Source organism: Protopterus annectens, chromosome 8.part0 (assembly GCF_019279795.1).
Source record: "Protopterus annectens isolate FY-2018-M chromosome 8.part0, PAN1.0, whole genome shotgun sequence".
In the NCBI taxonomy this organism is placed as follows: domain Eukaryota; kingdom Metazoa; phylum Chordata; order Ceratodontiformes; family Protopteridae; genus Protopterus; species Protopterus annectens.
Genome location: NC_056741.1, coordinates 1,349,469,887 through 1,349,494,172, shown reverse-complemented (window position 1 = coordinate 1,349,494,172; position 24,286 = coordinate 1,349,469,887). Strand labels below are relative to the sequence as shown.

General features: G+C 41.8%; 1 protein-coding gene across 4 annotated transcripts in view; it reads right to left on the bottom strand.

Annotated features, from left to right (window-relative positions):
• IFT46 (intraflagellar transport 46) overlaps window positions 1–24,286 on the bottom strand; it is a 716,375-nt gene that overhangs the window by 616,697 nt on the left and 75,392 nt on the right. For all 4 annotated transcript variants that reach the window (XM_044080916.1, XM_044080913.1, XM_044080915.1 and 1 more), the window contains exon 3: window positions 15,066–15,142. In XM_044080916.1, the coding sequence (XP_043936851.1) occupies window positions 15,066–15,107 (42 nt within the window). In that variant the 5' untranslated portion in view covers window positions 15,108–15,142. The remainder of the gene's footprint in view (window positions 1–15,065; window positions 15,143–24,286) is intronic.

Here is a 24,286-nt window from a genome sequence, read left to right as displayed (position 1 = left end):
GTTCCCAGGGTCCGTGGTGACTCCCCCCTTGTGGAGTGGGATAACTGTTGCTGTACGCCATTCAGCAGGCACAAAGCCTGAGGTGAGGCTATGATTGAACATGGTACTTAGGTGGGGTGCCAGTTCGTTCTGTAGTTCGTGTAGAACGCAGCCTGGTATGTTGTCTGGTCCCATGGATGCTGTGTTCTTGGCTTTGGAGAGTGTGGTTTTTACCTGTGCAGCCATGATTACAGGAACTTTGCAGTCTTCCGGTATAGAGATGGGCTCTTTAGGGGGTGAGAGGGGGTAAAGTTAGCACTGAACCTATCTGCCAGGATGTTGGCAATATCAGTTGGGTCTGTATATTTAGTGCCATTGTGCTGCAACTCAAAGCAGATCTGAGTGTTGCCATTGAGATTCTTGACATAGCTATACAATGCTTTGTGGTTGTCTTTAGAATCAGTGGCGATTTTGTTTTCATAACTAGCTTTGGGGGATTTTATCAGGGATCACAGCTTCTTACTGAGGCTGACGAGGGAGCTCCTCCACTCATGGGATTTTACACTCTTTTGCAACAGTTTCTTCCTTCTGTTGTACAGTTTGTTTATGGCAGGGGACCACCAGATTGGGTTCCTTTTTTTGGAGGATAGCATCTTGGTTCTGCTTGGGATAGCATGATCCATGCACTCATGTAAGTGCTTATAAAGTGCAATTGTGTAGGACTCAGTAGTCGTAACTGTATTGTCCATCTGCATGGGTGTCATGAAGTTCATCACTTCTGTCTTAAGAAACATGAAGTTGGCTTTGGAGAAATTTTTTACCATGGTTTCCTTAATGGGGGGGTGGGGGCAGGATGTGGATATCTAGGTTAATTAGCTTATGGTCGGATTGGACCAATGAGGCATTGACTTCAGGTGTGGAACACTGGTCGCTCATGTTGATAATGACTAGATCTAGGATATTGTTGCCCCTGGTGGGGGTGTGGATAAGTTGATCCAGGGCATTAGAGTTTATGAATTCCAGAAAGCGTTGAGCGAAGGAGTTGGTATATGAGTAGTTTTCCCAGTTAATGGTGGGGTAGTTGAAATCACCCAGTATTAGGGTGTTTGGTTGAACCCTAATATTTTCCAGTACTTCAAGAAAAGTGGAGTGGGAATCCTGGGGCGTGGTGGGTGATCTGTAGCAAGCTACAATTTGGATTGCAGTCTTGCCCATAGTGAGTTGCATTTGGATAACCTCGGCTGCATTATGCTGAGCAACTAGCCTGGAGGTGTGGATATCCTTAATGAATATGGACACACCTCCTCCTTTGGTGTTCCGGTCCAGGTTACATGACTGAAAAGTGTGGTATGAGTTATAGCCTGGTAGTGCAGGAGTGCTCTCTGGAGCCTTGAACCAGGTCTCAGTCACTGCACAGATATCAATGTTCTCCATTTTAAGGAGTGTCTCGAGTGAGTGCATTTTAAGATTTAGACTTCTAGCACTGAGTAGCATCACCCTCAGTTTTTGCTTGCCTGTTCCTGTTACAGTGGTGAATTTGTCATTTGAACCTTGCCTAAAAAAGGCACTATAGGGGCGGCAAGAACCTTAGCCAGTATCCGGAATCCCAGGGGTGACTGGTGCAGGCCATCTCTGGCAAAGCATCGTGGTCTGTCGACCATGTCATCCCAGGCAGACAGATACTGGATCCCTTTAGAATGGCACTAGAAGCTTAGCCAATTGTTGAAGTCAATCATTTTGTCCTTGTACTGCGGCATCATTCTGGGTGATGGCAGAATGCTACTCAGGGCTAGGGTCATACCTGCCTGGGCTACAAGATCGGAGAGCTCTTCCATGTCTCTTTTCATGTAGTCCAGGGAGGTATGTCTCAGGTCATTCACATCAACATGGACAATGACAGAGTCATATTTGTACTTGTTGTGGAGTGACCTGAGTGCGTGGGTTATGTGGCATATCCTGGCACCCGACAGGCAGCTGACAGTAGCCTTCTCCTTGTTTAGCCTGGTGAGTGGGACATCAGTGTGCCTGACTACAGTCACCTATGACTTGTGTGTTGGGTACGTTGTTTTGCCTTATTGGCTGTGGTTGAGTGGCACACTGAGTCTGCGGGCTATGTGTCACTTGGGTTCTGTTGGGGGGTGGAGGTTGCTTGCATTTCTGCTTTGGAGGTCTCTGTTGCTTGAGCAGATTATTACTGAGAGCCTCCACGAATGTTTTTGTGTTTCTATGTGTGGATTTTGGTGGTGTAGATTTAGTGAGACTATGTGATGAGTGTGGTGTGGTGCAAGTGTTTACCTTCTCCTCTTGACTGTCAAGTTCAGTCTTGATTGGAGAGAGCTTTACCTCCAGTTTGGCTAGATAAGTGCATCACTCACAGGTTGTAGGGTTGGATGGTAGGAAGAGAGGGTTGTCTGTGTACATGAGGCAATTTCTACATTGCCGCAAGATGCCCAGATTCATCAAACAGATAGCAGAGAACACTGGGAGCTGACCCTTGGACAATGCATTGGCCCAATGTTTCCTGAAATTCATTAATTCCAATGCCCTGAACCAACTTATTCTTACCCCTACTACAGGAAGTAACCTCCTTGACCTGGTTATTATTAACATGGGCAACCATTGCTCTACAGCAGTAGTCAATTCCTCCCTGGTTAAATCCGACCACAAACTAATCACCATGGAAATCCACATCCTACCCCACCCCACCCCACAAAAGTATCCACCATGAAAAACTTCTCCAAAGCTGACTTTGGACTTCTAAAAACAAAGGTGGCTAACTTCACGGCACCCATACCAACGGAAAATAGATGCATGACTGCCGAATCATACACCAATGCACTGAATGAACACGTACATAAATGCATGGAACTAGGCATACCCAACAGAACCAAGATTCTCTCCTCCAAAAAAAGGAAGCCAGTCTGGTGGTCACCTGCCATTAATAAACTCTACAACAGAAGGAAGAAACTGTTGCAGAAAAAGTCCCAAGACTGGAAAAATTCCCTTATTAACCTCAACAAAAAATTGAGATCCTTCATCAAAACCTCCAAAGCCAGCTATGAAGGCAGAATTGCGGCAGACACTAAAAACAGCCACAAAGCCTTCTACAGTTATATCAAGGATCTCCATGGTAATACCCAGATTTGCTCTGCGTTACTGCACAATGGTACCTCCTATACTGAGCCAACAGATATTGCCAACACATTGGTCGATAGATTCAGTGCCAACTTTACCCCCCCCCCCCAAAAGACCAATCTCAATACCGGAAGAATGCCAGGCACCAACATTACTGCAGCACAGGTTAAAGCTGCATTGTCTAAGGTCAAGAATACAGCTTCCATGGGACCCAACAATATCCATGCCTGTGTTCTACATGAATTACAAAGTGAACTGGAACCACATCTGTGTGCTCTGTTCACTCACAGCCTCTCCTCAGGCTTTGTCCCTACTAAATGGCACACTGCTACAGTCATCCCACTCTATAAAGGAGGAGCAACTACAGACCCTGGAAATTATCACCCCATTAGCCTGACAAGCCTGATATGTAAGGCTATGTAGCGCATCATCATGGACCTAATTAACAAGGATATAGGGAATCTCCAAACTAGATCCCAGACAGTTTGGTTTTGTGAAAGGTAGATCATGCCCGCTCAACCTGGTTGACTTCTTTGAGTCCATCACCAGGGCAGTGGATGAATGTAAGGCAGTTCATACAGCCTACCTCGATCTGGTTAAGGCCTTTGATACCATTCCTCATTCAGGAATTACTGATAAACTCAGCAAACTGGGCACCAACTGTTATACCGTTAGGTTGGTTGCAAACTGGCTCATAGATAGAACCCAAAGTGTGAAAGTAGCGGACTCAAGTCAGACTGCCAACCAGTCACGAGTGGAGTCCCACAGGGATCGGTTGTGGGTCCTCTCCTGTTTGGCATCTACTTCTCAGAAATCCAGGCCAACATATAAGGACTCTGGCTGACTGAATTCGCAGTCAAATGCAAATTGGGAGCCACTATTAGCTCCCCAAGTGATGAAGACATCCTACAGAAAGGCCTCACTGAGACCAATGACTAATGTTGAAACCATGGCCTTAAGCCTAATGCCAAAAAATGCATAGTCATCCCCTTTGGGAAAAACTCAGTTTCCATTAATTACCACATTGATGGTAGCCCACTGAACACTGAAGGCATTATAAGAGATTTGGGGACACAGGTTGACAGCAACCTCTCCTTCGACCACAACATTGCCACTGTGGTCAGAAAGTCCTTCTATGTGGCACATCTCATTACCAAGGGTTTTGCATTCAGGAAGAAAGAGGTCATCATTTCTCTCTACTCTTCCCTCATTAGACCAATCATAGAATATAATGCTCCATTTGGCATGTACCTCACTAGACACCTGCAACAGTTGGAGAGACCACAAAAGTACCTCACAAAGAGGATCCTAGGCCTTAAACACATGTCCTACACGGACAGCTCAAAAAAACTCCAGCTATTCTCTGTCTCATATCGTCTACTAAAAGGCGATCTCTGCTTGACTTACAAAACCATGTCTGACCCAGCTCTGTTAGAAATGCTACATCTAAAGAAATCCCAATCCCTCCGCACCACACGCTCCAGAGACCTGAACCTCATTACCACAAACAACAGAACATGCTGAAGGGACAGGTTTATAACCCAGAGATTACCCATGCTCTGGAACAGACTTCCCATACATGGCAAGCAGAGCACCTCACTAGCCCTCTTCAAGTGAAATCTTGATGAGTGGATGGGTAATAGAAAGTTCACCCCATGGATCACTCCAGTGGCTCTACTTGATAGAGGCACTGGGAACTAACAACGGGCGGCACAATGCCAGGGCACTTCCATGGGCTAGGCTTGCAAAGGCCCCAGGGTCATTAGCCTAGTACACACCTATGAACCTATGATTAAAGATGTATGAGCAGACTGAACTGATTGCTTAAAGTTTTAACTTTTGCAATATGTTCTGAAATCTGAATAAAAAAGAATATCACACAAAACGATCATCTTCCTTGGATGGAAGTAGTACATCTGCTTTTATAATAAAGATGCCCACTATTTAGTTTGTGTTAACTTTATTCAAAATATCCACATGCAATACAGATGTGAAGGTCTACTACTCATACTGTTATCATGATAATGAAATCTGTTTTAGCTATTGTAGCATTATTGTGATACCAAAATCATTTTTTGCTAGACATGGTAAACAAGACAAGGAAGGACCAGATAATGGTCCAGAATTCATAAGACAAGAATTATGTTATTTTTATGAAGTAAAGGGAATTTTAAAATTCTACCCAAAGTCCAAGACATCACCAGAGTAATGGAAAAACAGAATGTATGGATCAAAGTACAAGTATCTAATCAGGAAATATAAGAACTCTGAAAACTCAAGACTGCTTTCAATTCTAAAATCCAGAAACTACACCTCTGCAATCTGTACAACTTGCACAAGCAAACTGTTAATGGTGAGATGTCTTATAAATACACTTCCTCAATGCTTTACTACTCAATGAAAATAATGAAATTCTGCCGAGTTAAAGAAATAAAGGAAGGTGACTCGGACAGAAGCTCTCTTATAACAGATCCTCAAACAATCTTGCTGAATTGCAAAAAGGGAAAGAGTGAGGATGAGTGTGGACTTTATGCTACCTTGATTACTGATGAACAATACTGATTCTCAGTTGGAAGAACTTTGACTCAGAAGTTGCATGAAAGCACTTCCCAGAATATTTCAGACTGGCATTTGTATAACCCCACTAAAAGACAACTCTCTCTTTTTTGTAGGGTTACCACCTGTCCCACTTTGTGAGGGACAGTCCCTCTTTGGACAGTTGTGTCCTGCAAAAATATTGTAAGAATGGCAACTGTCCTGAAATATTAGGGCAAAATTATTTCCTATATTTTATGTAATAGTTGCATAAAACAGTTATTCTGCATCTGAAACACCTAAATGTTATAAGAAACAGAATAAGCAACTAAAATGCTACAAGAAAAAGCTTTTATTTAGGCAAAAAAGTGAAGTTCTGCCCCTTGTACTGGCCGTGGGTATGTTTTGGCCTGCAAAATCTGATTGTTTGTACCACAATTGCCCCACTTTGGCCATCTGAAAAGGTGGCAACCCTACTTTGTTGGGTCTGTCTAGTCATGCACGTACAAAATAAAGCATTGCACTTGTTAAAGCAGTTAGTCAAGAAGAACATCCAAGAAAAAGAAGTTATGTACCTACCATAACGTTCCATGTTGGTTGTCTTCTTCTCGCCTTCTTTCTTGCTGGTTGGGATCGGAGCCGATCCTCGGCTCCGACTCGGCCATCTTCAATAGCTCGAGAGCGGTTTACTGGCTCGAGGGCTACCCCATATCCCATGATGCCTGGCGCAAGCTACCCAGATCTCGTATGAAAAAGCTATTCCAGACATAACTAAGGAAGAATTCTGCCTAGCAGCCCTTTGGACCTAACTATAAAGCTATCTAAGGAGAAAAAGACAACCAGAGAAGGTTCATCCAATGAAATCTGAAAAAAGGGGGCTCCTCTCGATCCACTAGGATAGGGGGATGGAGGGTGGGACGCAAGAAAGAAGGCGAGAAGAAGACAACTAACATGGAACGTTATGGTAGGTACATAACTTCTTTATGTTAAGTTGTCTATCTCGCCTTCATTCTTGCTGGTTGGGACAGCGTCCCTAGCACCTACTATCCTGGGTGGCTCAATGGAACAGACTCTTCAGAACAGTGGAACCAAAATCAGCCCTGTTCCTGGAAGCTATGTCTAGCTTGTAATGAGAAATGAAGGTATGTGGGTTAGCCCACGTAGCAGCTGCACAGATAGATTCCATGGACAACCTAGATTGGAAGGCCACCAAGGTAGCCAATGCCCTAGTAGAGTGGCCTTTAGGTTTGGTAGATAATTTTTTTGTTTCTCAGCTGGTAAATGAATGAAATAATGTGAGACAGCCACCTAGATAATGTTACCTTTGAGACTGGAAGGTCCTGTCTGCCCTCAGCATAAGAAAGGAAGAGTTGGTCCGACTTCCTGATGTCCTTTGTCCTATGCAAATAAAAACACAGCTGTCTGTGAACGTCCAACTGGTGCAATTTATATTCTGCGTTATTAGTGTGATTAGGAAAGAACACAGGAAGGTCTATGGACTGATTCAAATTATTTTGTGTACAGACCTTAGGAAGAAAGGATCGTTATGAAAAACTAAGTATGGGGGATAAATACATAGAGCCTGAAGCTCCGAAACATGTCTGGCAGAAGTAATGGCAACCAGAAAGAGTGTCTTCCAGGATAAAAACTTAATGGAGCAAGATGCCACAGGCTCTAAAGGTGGCAAAATTAGGGAAACTAGCACCAAATTTAGATCCCACGGAGGTGGGGGATCCCTCACTGGGGGCGTAAGCACAGTGGTTCCTTTGAGGAAGGCTTTACACAGCTTATGAGACATGATGTTATTAGAAGACAACCCAATGTGAAAATTTGAAATGGCAGCTAACTGAAACCTGATCGTAGCAGAAGTGGAACCGGAATGAAAGAGTTCCGCTAAACATTCCAGAATCTCGTGGACAGGGGCTGAAAAGGGATCTAAATTCCTAGCCTCTGCCCAACAAGAAAAACGTTTCCACTTGCTAGCATAAGTTTTCCTAGTTGTGGATTTGTGCGATGAGATAATGTCCCGCACAGAGGAGGAAATATTAGGAAGCCTGGCTAAGGTTGGAATTGGAGTAACCAAGCTGTGAGCTGGAGTGTTTGAAGGGATTGATGCAGTCTGCCTGATTGATGAATCAGTAGACCTGGAATAGGATCCAGAATCCAAGGCTGCTCGAGAAGATAGCGATGCAGGAATGGGAACCATATCTGTCAAGGCCAGTAAGGGGCAATGAGGATCATTTTGCAACCCAACGCAGTTGCTCTCTGTATGAGTTTGGGTATTAGGGGAAAATGGAGGGAAAGCGTAAAGAAGTCCCTGAGGCCAATTGTGGACTACAGCGTCTCTGGGGGGTGGGGGGGGGGTTTGGCCTGGAATTGGGAGAAGGGAGAAGAAATTGCTGCACTTGCTGTTGAAGGGTGTGGCGAAAAGGTCGCAGCAAGGCTGCCCCCATTTGCGAAAGATTTGTTCCACAATTACCTGATTCAGAGACCACTCATCAGGCATGAGAATTCCTCTGCTGAGCCTGTCTGTGATGACGTTGGAACTCCCAGGGATGTGCGTTGCGATCAGAAAACGTTGGGAAGAGATCGCCCACTGCCAGTGTCTGAGTGCTTCTCGACATAGAGGATAGGATCTGGTTCCGTCCTGCTTGTTGATGTACCACACCACTGACATGTTGTCCATTTGAACTGTAATGCTCCCAGGAGGGAGAGAGTCCTGAAGGGCTTGCAACGCTAAAAGCAAGGCTCTCATCTCCAAGACATTTATATGCAAATGGTACTCGTGAGGCTGCCAGGTGCCTTGGACTGTCCTGTCCTGATAATGCCCCCCCACCCTATCAGGGAGGCATCCGTGGTCACTGTGGCGACTAGAGGGGATAGTACAAATGGTCTGCCCTGGGACACTGATGGGGAGACCATCCACCAAGCGAGGTGCTTCATGCATGCTTCTATGATCATAATCTTGCGAGACATGTGAAGCTGTTGGAAGGACCACTGTGTGAATAGGAGCCACTGGAGGATTTTCATGTGAAAGCGGGCCAGGGGGACAAGAAGAATTGCTGATGCCATGGAACCCAGTGTTCGGAGGACGAACCTGACTTGAATAGTTCTGCATGTTAACAAAATCTGTACTTGTTGGTGAATTAGTGATACCCTGTCTGGTGGAAGGTTCGCAAACATGATCCTGGTATTTAGATTTGCGCCTATATAAGTGATATGCTGACAGGGCAACAATGCAAATTTTTCGAAATTTATTGTGATACCTAGCCTGGAGCAAGTTCTGATAGTGTAGTCCCTGGCTTGCAGGAAGTGATGCCTGGTGGAAGCAGTGAGGAGCCAGTTGTCTAGATATGGAAACACCTGGAATTCCTGCCGTCTCAGGTGAGTTGTAACCACTGGCATGCATTTGGTGAACACCCTGGGGGCTGTGGTGAGACCAAAGGGCAGCACTCTGAACTGATAATGACTGACCCCCAGCCGGAAGCGAAGGAATCTTCTGGAGCGCCTGTGCATTTTGATGTGGTAGAATGCATCTTGAAGATCTATAGACACATCCAATTGTCCTGACCCAGGAAGGGTAGAATGGACTGTAGCGTGACCATCCAAAACTTTGTTCTTTGTACAGACCTGTTTAGTTTGCTGAGATCCAGAATGGGTCTCCAGTCCCCTGTCTTTTTTGGTACCAAAAAGAACCTTGAGTAAGTTCTGGATCCGATCTGGTCTGCTGGGACTTCCTGGATGACCCTTTTGTGTAGCAGCTTTGAAATTTCTTTGGCTGCTTGGTCCCTTAGATTGAGTGGAACATCAGGAAGGGACTTGTTTGACGATAATGGGGGTTGAGCAAAGGGGATTTTGTAACCTCCAGATATGATTGACTGTACCCACTTGTCTTGAGTTAGATTCTGCCAGGCTTTGGGGAACAGTGAAAATCTTTCCCAGACTGCCTCCAGAGGCTGGCAGCCGGGCAAGCCTTCAGGGGTGCTGAAAGGGCTTCTCAGAGAAGGATTCTCTGCTGCCCTGGTTCTGAGGACCCCCCTGCCACGAGGGCGGCGTCTGTTATTGTTCCCTCCACTGCCCCTGGAGGAGAACCCACCACGTGTGTCAGGCAAAGCACCCTGGGATTTAAGGAACCACATTTTTCCACTCTTCTGACCCTTGGGGTATGGTCTGGAAGGAGTGGAAAAACGGACTCCCAAGGCAGAGAGAGTCTTGCCTTCCTGTTCACACCTGGTTAGTGTGTCCTTTCACCTGTGGTCCAAAGAGAGCGGAGCCATCAAAGGGGGTATTAGTGAAAGACGCTCTGAAGGGTTCCGCAAAATTACATAGCCGCATCCATGCGTGCCTCCTAAGGTGACGTCTGTGCCTGCAGCACTACTCGCACCATCAACTGCATAAGAAATGAGCCTCATGAAGGAGTTAACAACTGAATTCAGAGTCGCCAGCTGGGAGGCCACTTTAGCTTGAGCCCCTTCAGCTGATGGATCTTGGAGGACATCTCCAAGCTCTTTAAGGAGATCCCTCTGAAGGCAGGTGAAATGGCACAAATAATTCAGAGACTTCATCGAGAAGGTCGCCGAAGCAAACATTCGCTTCCCATATCTGTCCATAGTCCTAGACTCCTTGTTAGGAGGATGAACAGATGACGAAGTTTCTGCCAACTCCTTCTTTGTGGCTGCTGCTACCACCATGGCATTGACAGGTACGCCCTTAATTAGAAACTGTTTGTCCTGAGGTGCAGTTATAAATTTAGCAGGTCTCCTGGGGGTTGGTTCCACTGTGTCTGGAGCTGACCACGCCTTCCGAGCCACCACAGACATAAGTGGGTCGAAAGGCGGAGACACCCAGGAGGGAGAGGGTTGGGAACCAAACGCGTCCAGAAATACAGACTCATCCTCAGAAGGAGCTAGGGTATTCCAGTTCCCCCTCTGCTTAAGGATTTCAAGGATGTCTGAAAAGGAGACATCTTCAGAGGGGGATCTCGGGGACCCTTCCAAATCCTCTAAGTTGTTATCAGATGTGACAGACTCAGGGGAGTCAACGTGCTTCCTCTTGCACTTCCTCTTATGAGGTGGCTCCTCTGAGTGATCAGGGGAGGCCTCGGAAGAGGAAGAAACACCCAAAGGGGTGCCCTGGAGCGCTGATTCCCCACGCTTGGGGTCAGGAGGAGGGTTGATCGTGGGACTGACTCAGGGGCCAGTACACTCCTCATGACCTCGAAGGCGTCCCTGCCCGGACACAGAGAAGACTCCAGTTCCGAAGAAATCGGAATCCCTCTCCGCACCGAGGGGGACAGCTCCGAAGCCAATGTAGGAGCAGAGCTCATCTGCGCCGACGCTCCGAGAGGGAGAGCAGGGTTGGACAAGGGTCCGATGCCACTCGCCCCCTCAGAACCTATGAGGGAGTCATGGTGCCCAGAATCCCTCCAAGGACGGTACCAAGGATGGGATTGGAGCCAACAACGGAACCGAAGGAGAAGGTATCGGAGCCGACGGTTCCACGACTCGAACCCTCAAGGGAGGAGTCGGAGGAGGAATATTTGCAGAAGTGGACGGAGCCGACACCTGATGAGGGGGGGCTGGACAACATTTTTGCTAGGGCCTGCGATTTTAGCAACCTGCTGACCACTCTCTCCAAATCATGGTCTGAAAGCCTGGAGGACCGAGAAGAGTGAGAGGACTTGTGACTGCGCTCCGATTGGAGCAGAGGTGACCGTGGAGCAGAGCGTATCAACTCCAAGGAGGGAGACCTAGATCTCTTTCGACTCACGGACGGCTCCGAAGTTCGTGTTGGAGCCGACTGTGAGGGAGGCACATCGGTTCCGTCAGGAGCCAATGCGGATGATGGTGCTTCACCCAATGACAGCTCAGAACTTGGAGCCGAAGACTTGGGTGGCTTGAAGGATTTCGCAGGCTGAGCCTTAGCCAGTGAATCCTGTGGCTTAAGCAAACCCCAAAGGATTAACTTATTTTTGCGCTCCTGCAGGACTCTTGGGCTGAAAGCATGACAAACCGAACAAGAGTCCTGCAGGTGCACCACACCCAGACAGTAGACACAAGAAGTGTGACCATCTGTCAGAGACATCTTCTGACAGCATGAGTCACACTTCTTGAATCCGGACACTTTAGTATCCTTGGACATGTTACCACTCTCACACACCAAGGAGAGAACACGCACACACACAAGCAAAAAACAAGTTAGCAAGTATAACTAACTAAACTATACAGCTAACAAACACTAAAAAACTAAGTAAGTCTACTACTACAAACACTACCTAAAAAAAAAAACAAAAAAAGATCTATATATATATATATATATATATATATATATATATATATACACACACACACACACACACATATATATATATATATATATATATATATTTTTATATAAACTATAGAAAGACAAAAAAGGGTTAGCCTCTAACTTAAATGGCTACCACTAAAGGAAGGGAGGGGGAGGGGTGGGGAAAACTCTCTAAGTAAAACGAGTTTTCGAGAAACAAGAGGGATAAATGTTATCTAGGGAATATAGCCTGGGGAATAGTACAACTAAGTAATGGTACACCATAAAGACAAAAAAACCTAGTAAAAATACAATAAAGTATACGAGCCTGAGCCAGTAAGACAACCTCGCAGTCTGAAGCAGCAAACGAGATCTGGGTAGCTTGCGCCAGGCATCATGGGATATGGGGTAGCCTCGAGCCAGTAAACAGCTCTCGAGCTATTGAAGATGGCCGAGTCGGAGCCGAGGATCGGCTCCGATCCCAACCAGCAAGAATGAAGGCGAGATAGACAACGTAACATCATAGTGTATGTGTGTGTGTGTGTGTGTGTGTGTGTGTGTGTGTGTGTGTGTGCGCACGCAAGGTCTAGTTCTGCAGATATACAAAAAATATAAAGTACTTAATTCATTTAATTAATCTGGTCTGGAAGTTTAGGTGCTCAGCTGTCAGAATCTCCAGGCATTGGTAGTTGACTCAGCAGGTTATGGCTGTAAGCTGTAAATCCCAGGGTTTGATTCCCTTAGCCCTCATTCTCCAACCATGTGACCTTGAGCAAGTCATTTAACCAGACATTGCTTCTGGGCCGCCCCTGAAAAGAGGCTGTGTGTGTCCAGAGGGCCTCCCTGATTAACAAATCAGTATTAATTATCATCATTGCCATAGTCATCATCATCATGTCAAGACTCTGTCCTACAGAAACCACCACTACCTTCTCAGTGTAAAATATTTCTCAGTTTCTTAATCTCAGGGTCAAGACTTGAAAAGTAAGGAAGTTCTAGGTAGTTGTCTAAATTTATCCTAATCCTAGTGTGCATCTATCACTAGCTACTACTCTTACAACAGTACAGTGTCACTGTTCAAAATCAACCCATTGTGAACTGTATTAAAAATAAAGAAGACTGATGAAGATGCAGATATGATAGAGTGACTGTACATAACATATGGAGACTCTCTATGCATACTCTTAAGCAACTGTTGTTTCTGAACAGTTCATTGTCCACTGTATTAATGTAGATCGCATGACAGCATATTTGCAGACATATGCAATCAATGTATTTAACTGAAGCTTATACGAATTTGCTGCATCATTCTTTTAAAGGGCGATAATGCATATGTGAACACACAATATACTGATGATACTGTAGCTGTATTTTTAAAATGGCGTTATCAGTAACTGTGTCTATGCGTCATGCGACTTCATCACTACAGTTTAGTAAACATTCTGGATGAATGCACACCATGTCAAACAACTCTTCGTTTAGTCACCTTGACTATATGAATGTCTCACCATATAAATATAAATATATATATTACATACACACGTACACACACACATATACAAACATATACACACACATACATACACATTCACTACAAATAGCTTCCTCCAAAATATCATATGCGCTCTCCACTTTGATACTTTCTAAACATAAACAATTTTGTAACTTAACAGTTTCTCTAGGTCACAGTTAGTGTAAATGAATCGCCAGCAACAACCAAAATTATTTGTAAACCACAGAAAAACAGCTAACGATCCAATCCTCAGCCAAGGAAGTCACTGTTTGCCAAGAAGTACAACGTTCTATGCCAAAAAGTAAAACATTCTTTTATTGTAGGTAAGCACTTTCGTGCTGCTACTCACCCCACTTCTTCAGACCTTTTAGGTCTTTTAGTTTTGAAACCAGTTACTTTGATGAGTCATGTTAGTAGTCAGCTGAACAGGACAGACAATTACACTATCTCCAGCACCCATCTCCAGAACACTCTTGAGGGATGTCTAGTGTCTCTCCTCAAACCAGTAACACAATTTTTCCTTTTTTCTCCCACTGTTTTTGCAAACTATCCTCAAATCTCCTTTGTATCTCTCACAACACTAGACCTTATCTTCTATTCATACTTCTAACCTATTGATGACTCTATACATTTCTAATTATCAGTCACTTTAAATAAATTATTACTCATTTTGTAAGTACTGTAAAATACAAAGGTGTACATTACTTCAATCCTGTTTTGTTCTTAACAACTGTATAGAACTGATATGTAATTTCTTTACAATTTTGTTGTTTTTTGCTGAAATATACATCTCTCCTCTCATACCCATGCTAAGACCGAAACTGGTCATTTGTATTTGGTTCTCTACCCTTTTAACAAATGTAAATAAATTAGAAAATAAAACAAATTCCTAGGCTAGTTGAGAGACACAATCTTCCCAGTGTGAGACAGGTCTACCCCAGGGCCTCTTCTCAGTGATCTGTGCCAGTACACCTTCTACTGGAAATGCCCAAATCACCTCAACTGGCTCTTCTCAAACCTGAACAGCAGTGACTTGACTCCAAGATCTCCTTGAGTGCTGAGCTATTTACTCTGACCAATAGAGGGGCCCAGCAACATTATGAAGAAACTTTACTTGTTTCTGCCACTTGTATCTGTGATCTCATCCTCTCTGTCACAAACCAAAGTTCATGGCTATAGGTGATATAGTCTGACTGGCAAACTGAGGGCTTCATTCAGGGATTCAGCTTTTGCTTTACAGCCCAGTATTGCCACAGCTGCACCCACTGACTTGTCAATTTCCGTATCCTCTTTACCCTCACTGACAATCAAGAGCCCAGCATTATTAAACTCCTCCACTTGAGGTAGTTGCAACCCCCTCATACAAAGACAGCAATCCACACATTCCCAGGAAAGAGCCATGACTTCTCATTTAGAAGTGGTGATTACCATCCTAACTGTTTCGTAGTCAGCAGTGAACCAATCCAGTGGATGCCACAGATTACAGTCACATAAAACCAAAAGGACATAATTGTTAGCAGAAACAAAACGTGAAGATAGCATTCCATAAGTGAAAGACATCCAAGTGTCTGCATGATATCACATGTTATTCAATGACTTAATGTTATCTCTGTACCTTGCTGGAATCCTCCTCATTTTCATCACTGCTGTCAGCCATAGCTTTGAGCTGAGAACGAATGGACTTGGAAGCACCTGGAAAAAAGTAACAAGTATCAGTTTTAATTTATCTTTTATAATTCTACCAGTCTTTTTCTTAACTTTGACTGTTTTTGCCAGAAAGGTATTGGACCGCCACAATGCCACTTCAGCTTGAAGTCAGAAAATTAAACAGCCATCATTTTTTTTGACCAGTTAAGTATATTGCATACACATATGGTCCCTTTCAAGCAAGCCTCACCAGTTACATTATGAATAAATATAACAGATAAGCAATTTGTAAAAGAAATGAATATCAGTATTAGAAAAAAGAAACATACTTTTGAGTAGATGAGGAACAAACTGTAATCCTCCACAGTTATGGACATCAAAAACTGCCATCTAAAAATAGGATTATTAAACAAATATGTAGGTTAAATGAATTACGCATCAGGACTTCTGTGAGCACCCAGATACATAGCAAGAAGCTTCACAAAAGCAATACTAAATAGGCAGGACATTTGTATTACAGGAAGAGCACCTTATTTAAGAGAAGCATGGAGGGAGAAAACAGTGTAACTTACAATGGACCTTACACATGGCCTAAAGGGAAGCTGTGAGCTGAATGACCCAAAATATAGAAAATTAAAACCTGAGTCTTCACCCTGGCAACAAAAACATAAAACAATAAGTTGGATGGATGGAGGGAGGGAGGGCGTGGCTACTGCAGCAGTGATCATATGAACATTTACTGTTTTGGTAAATTTTAGGATCACTATTGCTGCAGCTTTATCTAAATGAGAAGATTACTATAGTTTAGACTGACTGGGAAGAGGAAGAATGAGAATCCAGGAGTCCCTGGAGAATGTTCCTAGCAAAGCCTGTCCTTGATCTGAAGAAGGAATCTAGTCTGTAGTGCTTTGTAAAAGTATGCACAGTGAACCAAGATGCTACTTCTAGAATCCAAACCTTTCCAGAAAGCCACAGATAAAGCCAAGAATGAGCATTGACCCTGTCTGGAATTGTCTTGTTGTATTGATTATAATAAAAGGTAATAGCATGAGACAACCACTTGGAAGGAGCCTAATTTAACATGGGATTGTTCTTTTATTGATTACCTTCATAAGAGAATTGCTAAATGACTTTGGTTTGTGAATATAGTCTGAGTTGTCTGAGTATATCCAAGGTATGGAGTATCCTTTCTTCGTCATTTTAGGTTCTAAAAAGAAGACAGGAAGAGAGATAAATTAGCTCAAAGTAAACTCAGATACCATTTTAAGTATAAATAAATGATTGGTTTTCAAGGAAACCTTATCTTTCTCAAAAATGAGATATAGTTAACCCACCATAAGAGCTTGCAATTCAGATGTTCTTCTTGCAGAGGTCAGAGTAACCAGTAAAACTGTTTTCCATGTTAAGACCCTCAAGTCAACCAGATCAGTTGGTTCAAATGGAGCAAGTGTTAGCTTTTCTAACACAAAACTAAGATCCCAAGGAGTGACCACCTGTTTTCTAGGAGGCTTGGTATGAAACACTCCTTTCAAAAACATTTTAACATGAGATCATGTTGAAAGAGAGGGATCCATGCGCACATGCTGAAATGGCCAACAAATTAACCTTAACAGAGAAGTGAGAGAGGCAAGAGGATAGTAACTCACAACTAAAGCAAAACTAGAGAAACACTAGTCACAAATGGGTGTTGGTTCCTGCCTTGGCACCAATGGAAAATCCTTTAAATTATGATTTTCTAGTAAAAGATTTTCTTGCCTTATTTAATACCTGCTGCATGTACTCAGAAAATAGGTATCTAAAGGGGTCTATTTCATATAATGGAAGGTTCAACTTCAAGAACCTCTGTTCATCAAGCTGACAGGAGCAAACATTCACTTAAGCAAACGTTCACATCGGTGAATTTCTGAAACAGGGAATGGAATTAGTTGACCAATATTTTGACGGTCACACAATGCAGTAAGTCAAACCCACCAAGATGGGGGACTGCACCCCCTCACCTATATATACCAACTACAAGATCACACTGCATTGGGGAAAAGGGAAAATTTCCTGATGTTGGCCAACTAATTTCATTCTCTGTTTTAGACATTTGCTAATGTGAACATTCACTCTTGTTGGCTCGATGAATGGAGGTTCTCAGAGCTGAACCTTCGATTATATGAAGAAGACCCAACTAAAAGGTGTTAACATTCTATCATCCAGGCAATTAGATCTCATCCCCAAACAACTACAACTATCAGTCACCCTTTGTCTTGAGTGAGTAGGTCCACTTTGTGAGGAAGCTTGTGGTAACTGCCCTTAGGAAATTTCAAAAGAGAGAGAACCACTGTTTCTTGGGCCAGAAGGCAGTCACCACGATGATCTTTGGGAGAGGCTTTCTAAATCTTCAGAATTACCCCAGATATTAGTGGAAAGGGTAGAAAAGCATACAGGAACATTCCTGTACAAGGCAATTAAAAGCAACTGTCTTCCAGGCCTTCTTACATGGAATCCTGGGGTAGAATTTTGCAAACCGATTGTTGTGAGAGGAGGCAAAAAAAAATATTCCTGGAAGAGAAAACCCCCTGATCTTTTTCTGGGGGGTGGGTGTAAAAAAAGCTCTTTCAAAACAATCCTGTGAGAAAGAGTCAAACGACTTGTGTATGTCCTCTTGGATCTCCGGCCTGTTCAGGAGAACCCTCACCCAAGTGTGAGATTCCTAACACTTTGAAAAAGACTCTGCAAAGATAAGAAAGTCATCTAAATAAGAAAAACATGTGACTATCTTAGAGTCTGCAATAGGCTATCATGGGAGTTAGACACTTTGAATACCCCTGGAGCAGTAGACAGACCAAAGTGTAAAGCAGAGAACTGATAGTGTAATCCAGACACAGAAAACCTTAAGACATGTCTGAAATCTGCATCTATAGAAAAGTGATGATAGGAGTCATTTAAATCTAATGTCACCAGAAAACTCAGCTGGGGAATGAGAGAAAACAAGTTGTGGGATAACATTTTGAACTTAGGCACCATCACAAACAGGTGTAGAAAGTAAAGATCCAAGACTGGGCTCCATAAATCTTCATTCTTTGACACCAAAAACATTCTGAAATAAAATGCTTCTCCTAAATGAGATGGATGAACTACTACTATAACCCCTTGAGACCAGTAGATACTGAATGACAGGAGAGAAAACATGAGTTTGGTCTGGGAGATGAGTGAGAATCCCTCAAAAAGGAGGGGAACAGACTACAACTGCCATCTGTAACCTTGAAGGATTACTTTCAGAACCCACCTGTCAAAATATATTGCCAAGGAGAGAAAGAAGGTTCAGACTTTCTGGAAAGAATAAGAATCTGACAGAGTGGAAAGAAGGAGGGGAGTCTTGCAGATAGTCATTCAGATTTATTAGACTGTCCATTGTTCTCGAGGGATCCTCTTGTCCTTTTGTAACGTCTTATTTAAAACAGCTTTTAAAATGTTTTGCTTTCCAGCGGCTTGCTCAGTTTATTTTTCTTTTTGAAAAAGGTTGTGTGGGTAGCATTAAAACCCTTTGCAATCTTGAAGAAGGAAGGCTAAGAAATCTGAAAGATTCCTTGAGTCAAATTACCTCTCTTGTTACAGTTTTTATGGACCATTGCAGCAGAAGGTCCAAAAACTAACTCTCGATCCAAATGAGAATTAAAAATTTTAGCTCCGATATATTATGAAAGGTTTTGAGTACACAAGTAAGCAAACCTCCTTGTAACAGTACCAGTGGCAACAGCCCTGGAAGTGACATGAGCAGAAACAAAGTACATTTCAAACAGTGGGCAGATACCTAAGAGACAGAAAAACTTATAGAAAGAATGTTTTTCCTCAGAAGAGGTAACCTATACCATAATATTCCTAAAGTTCTCAAAATATGAAAGCATGAACTTTAATGAATAAGCTTGACAGGTGAGAGTTCTAAAAGTGTCATAGAAGAATATACTTTTTGCCCAAATTGATCAAAACTTTCTCCCATCCTTGTCAGAAGGAGAGGGATTAGTATTAACCAGCTCTTTAGCAACAGCTGGGTTTGCTGAAGCAATAACTGCTGGGTCAGTTCTGGGATCAGTGTCTAAAAACTTATAAGACTGAGGAGCTTTATACAATCCATCTGCTCTCATTGGAACATCAAGCTAACTAGCAGGCAGATTAACAGGCTGTGACAAAAATATCCTCCAATGCTGAAAGAACAGAAGGAACTGGAGTAGGTTCTGGAAAATCCAGCTGTAATAAATCATAATACTTCTTTAGTTAGAGACAGTGGAATGTCATTATTTTCCCCCTTAAACAACATATTCATTTGAGAAATAGTTTCAGAGAAAGAGAATCCTTCAAAAGGACTGGCAGAAGTCATACTCTCCAAATAATCTGAATCAGAAACCCAAGGAAACAAAATAGAATGTGCTCCTTCACAATAATTTTGTGGTTCAAAAACTTGAACCTCTTCAGAAAATTAAGAATCCCTTTTCTTTTACCAGAAACTGCTAGACTGGAAGGGCAAGTATTCAAACTAAATTCTGAGTTAAGCCCAATATATCACTCCTGCCCAAAGTGACAGACAGGAAAAGAAATGCAGCAATGTTTTTGCTTCTTTTAAAATGGAATTTCCAAAGAAGCAGACTCACATTTATAAGGAAAAACCTCCCTAGGGAAAGGCATAGCATTTTGGCTTGGTGGAGAGGTATTCCCTGCCCCTTGTCCCAGGACCAACAACAGTGGCTCTCTCTTGATCACCAAGAGTACTCCAAAAGCCATACAGGAAGTGTCTAACTCCAGATTCATGGTTTCTGCAGGGATCACTGTAGAGAGAAAGAAGATGAACGGTCACATAATCCAGAAATGGCCATAGTAAGTGTCTGAGGCACATTTGCAGCCTGCTGTGGTGGCAAAGGCGGTCTAGGAATCATCTTCTTTTCGGGGCTGGAAAAAGTAAAAACTGAGAAATTGGAACCCTGTTTCATGGTTAAGCAGAAAAAGATGCTTTATTCCTGCAGAAGGCTAGCAGCAGTAGTCAGCAAAACATAACTTTTACCACTAACACACATTAAAAAAACACATTAAACACTTACTCCAGACCCCAAAAGTAGAGTAAAAGTAATTCAAACAAATTTTTCCACAAAAGTAAAAAAGCAATACTCCTGTTTAAAAGTTACTAAAATTCACATGACAGTAAACAAAACACCTTCTCCTAGCTTAAAATTAATATTTTCACTGAACAATTTCAGTTTCTGTCATAAAAAAGTAAATGTGCAAGTTTTTTTTCCTCAAACAGACTGTTTAAGTATGACAGTAATTAAGAAAAGGTGTTTCAAAAATGGCAGAATTAAAGGATAGAGTATATATGGAAAACCTGAGATTTTCTGCCATAACATAAAAATTGGAAGGAACAGACTATTAATTTTATGAGAGCACAAATAAGCAACTGGACTGTTATCCCACAGAAGGAGTTGTTAATCAAAAAGACACATTGTGTATACGCTCTAAATCAGGCAATGAGAAAGCAGCCAAGATCTTGAATAGTAAAGATGCAATCCTACAAACAGAAAGAACTGATAAGGATAAAACTGTGGCAGAAGGACAAAGTACTAAAAGTTGGAGACCATAAAGTGTTTGTGGAAAATGATTATTCACTGTACACCAGGCAGAAGAGGAGTAAATTTATTCCAGCAATCCAGGAATGTCGAGAAGCAGGTGTGAAATTCAAGCTGCAGTATCTAGCCTTCTTTAGAATATATATATTTTTGCAGGGTTAAAGTCATTTTTTGATGCAGAACATGCTAAGGAGAATATACAAAAGTTCGTCCAACAAAACGTGAGCTATCAAACAAAAGGTGATTCTGCTTCTTATTCTTCTGATAATAAAGCTCATGTAGAGACTATGCCAGTGAAATTTTTGTCAATGTTTCAAAGAAAAATGCTTGAGAGACAGAAAAGAAAGCAAAGGAGATGACTAGAAGAACCAGGAGTACATGAGGAAATGAACCAGAGACTAGAGTTGGGAGATGGAAATCAACAGAAAGAAAACCAGTAACTCGGAAATTAATAAATAAATGTGATTACAAAGCATAAATCCATATTTGTGAACTATGACATAACAAGAAAACCAGGAAATATTGGAATTATTTGACATTGTTAAACTTGCATATGCTCTACTTTATGACATTAGGGTTTAAAAGAACATTAAGGAGAGGGGAAGACGAAGGAAAGAGGTAACTGTAAGTACACCAATTTTTATTCTTAGCAGTAATTTTCTAAAACATGTCAAACAGTGAAGCTTTTCAGTTATTTTATACATAATAGGGATACTAAAGTAAACAGGTGCTTTTTTTTCCTTCTTCTTTCTTTCTTCATGTTCAGTTTTAAACAAATGTAGGCAGTGCAGTGTAAAAAGAGAAGAAAGCCTAGACAAAAAGAGCATGATAAAAGTGAAACTGATATGCTTTTTCTTGCTTTTGCATAGGAGAATGACTTAAGGCCACTGGTTTGATCCAACAACGATTTTTAAGTGGAAGCAAGTAAATAAAGAACATTGACTGTAATGCAAATGAATGTTCAACACTACAACATAGGAAGCTTGTTGTTGAAGTCAACTACGCATTTGGTTCTCATGTTTCTATGGAGACAAGCTGATAAGAGTAATAAAAACAAAATACTTTTTGCTTTCAATGGCTAAAACAGAATGTTTTCTGAAAGTATTCAAGTTGTTTTCTACATCTGGGATAGGTATAAAGATAACAGAAAAATCAGACAGCACTTAGTATAAATAGAAGTAAAGCCTGTGAGCATAGCTGTCTATCTGGGACATTGTTCCTTTTAGGAAGGTTAAATTTCATAGTTTTATGAGTTTGTAAAAGTTAATAGGTTATGGAGGTGTTCTGGGGGTCTATTTTTTGTTAGCTTCAGGGTTTTCATTAACAAAAAAAGTCTTGTAAGACGTGGCATCTGTTCAAATGGATATGGCAAGAAACAACTGCATAAAAGATTAACCTGCTAAACATTAGTGTATGCATGTAACATAAAAGCTGAAATTAGACATTTAAAAAAGAGCTGTTATATATAACAAGTAGGAATAACAACTTATCACAATGGCAACACTTTTCATATTCTCTCTGAATGTGAATGGTCTCACAGGCATATACAAGCAGGAGAAAGTTAGAATGGTTTGGGAAGAGAGACTGGATACGCAATTTACAAAGAAGCAATGGGAGGATATTTATTTTATTTTGACATTTAATAACCGGGTATGTCAAACTGCGCAACAGCCCATTTTCAGCAGATGTCTGGTTGGGAATTGCCCCATACAGAAACAAAATTACTGCAAAAAATGGTTGCAAACAGAAGTGAACAAAATATATGGGATGTTATAAATACATATAACCCAGACTAAAAGTTTAAATAAAACAAACATAGAAATAATTAAAGCAAACATTACACTAAGAGGTGGAACTCAGTAAGTTGGAAAGAAGAAGTAAAAGGTAGTAGTAGTAGGGAATTATAAGATAGGCATAGAAGAAAGAGAAATAAGTTATAAAGAAGTTTAAGTCTGAAGGGAGGGAAAAAGAAGAAAGATAAGTCGAGTAGATAAGATGAGTAGAGTAAGAAGAGGAGGTTATGACGGGTTTTGGCATGAGCAGATCCATGAGTTTTGTAGATTTTCTTTTTAAACATTTTTAAAGATATGAATATGGGGAATATTTCTAATGTTCAGTGGGAGTATGTTCCAGGCTAGAGCAACTGAATAGCTATACAAGTGATGTCCTATTACTTTTTAGGCTTGTGGATAGCTACGAGAAACTGATCAGATAAATGGCTCCCAAATATGTAACACTGTCTAGAAGATTTAGGATCTTTTCTTGAGTGTTTGCATAGGTATTTTTATACCCCAAGCAGATTTCAAATATTTTTTCCTTAGGTAGATTGCAAATGTTGGAGGTGTGTTAAGGAAGAAAGAGGTAATTGTGAATATATTGGGAGAGTAATGAGTTGGTAAAATTCTCTGCAGACTATTTTGTCAGAATGCTGGGTGAGCAAATTGGGTTAACTAAAGAAATTATTTTTAATGTGATACAGAATCAGAATTGCCTAGACAAAGGAAGGCCGCTGAGTTTAATTCTGGGGGCTGCCAAAAACACAACTGCTACAAAATGGAAATCAAAGTCTAAACCAATTTTACTAGAAGTAGTGAATACAGTAACATAGATAAAATAACTAGAAGTGGGATCTATAGAAAGCAGTGAGAGCATATTACATATAAAGAAATGGGAAATGAGGTAACAATACATGCAGAATAATGTTTTGGAGTAGGAATGAGGTTTAAGGGAAGGCAGAAATTGAATGAGCTATGTAATGTTTGATGGACAATGACTGTACAGAAGATGATTATATGTGATCAAGAATGTTTGCGACTGAAAATAAGTCAATATTGTTTGCCATTTATATAAATGTATGATTGCCTGTGTCATAAGAGATAATTCAATAAAGATGTTTCTTGTTTAAAAAATGAACAATGGTATTAGACACTATGCAACTTATCTGCATTTTGAAAGATGAAACAAAGCCCCCTTTCCCCCCAGTATCCAAGTCAGCAATATCTATCAATGGCTGTCATCCTCTTTTTCTTAGAATTCTTGTGGTCAAGTGCCAGGTGATTGTAAGCCACTGCTGAAGAGCATACTTTTGCTGAATATATGAACTGAATACATACTTATTCAGTGCAAGTATGTGCGAGTGTCGATATCTGCAGAAAAGTAAATTATGTCCCACATAAGAACTGGTGCATTGCTACATGGGACCAATTTTGGAAGCTTGGATATGTGCTTGGGTGGCAGTGTTTTTGTGTGTGTGTGTGTGTGTGTGTGTGTGTGTGTGTGTGTGTGTGTGTGTGTGTGTGTGTGTGTGTGTTCATAGTTTCTTGCTAAGCTTACAGCTAAAATAGGACATCAAGAGTAAATGCCATTGTGAGTGATGTGAATTTACTGAGAGGCAGGTGTTTGTGTGCTTCAGTGTCCCAAGCAGCACTTTCAGAGTTGGTTATATCAACTTTATGGGGAATGTGTAGGGGGCTTGCTTGTGAAAATGTTTGCTATATCTGGGTCAAAAACTGCTGAGTAGTGTTTTGCCCAAGTGTGTGTGTGTGTGTATTTGTGTTTGTCTGTGTTGCAATCTGATTAATGTACATGC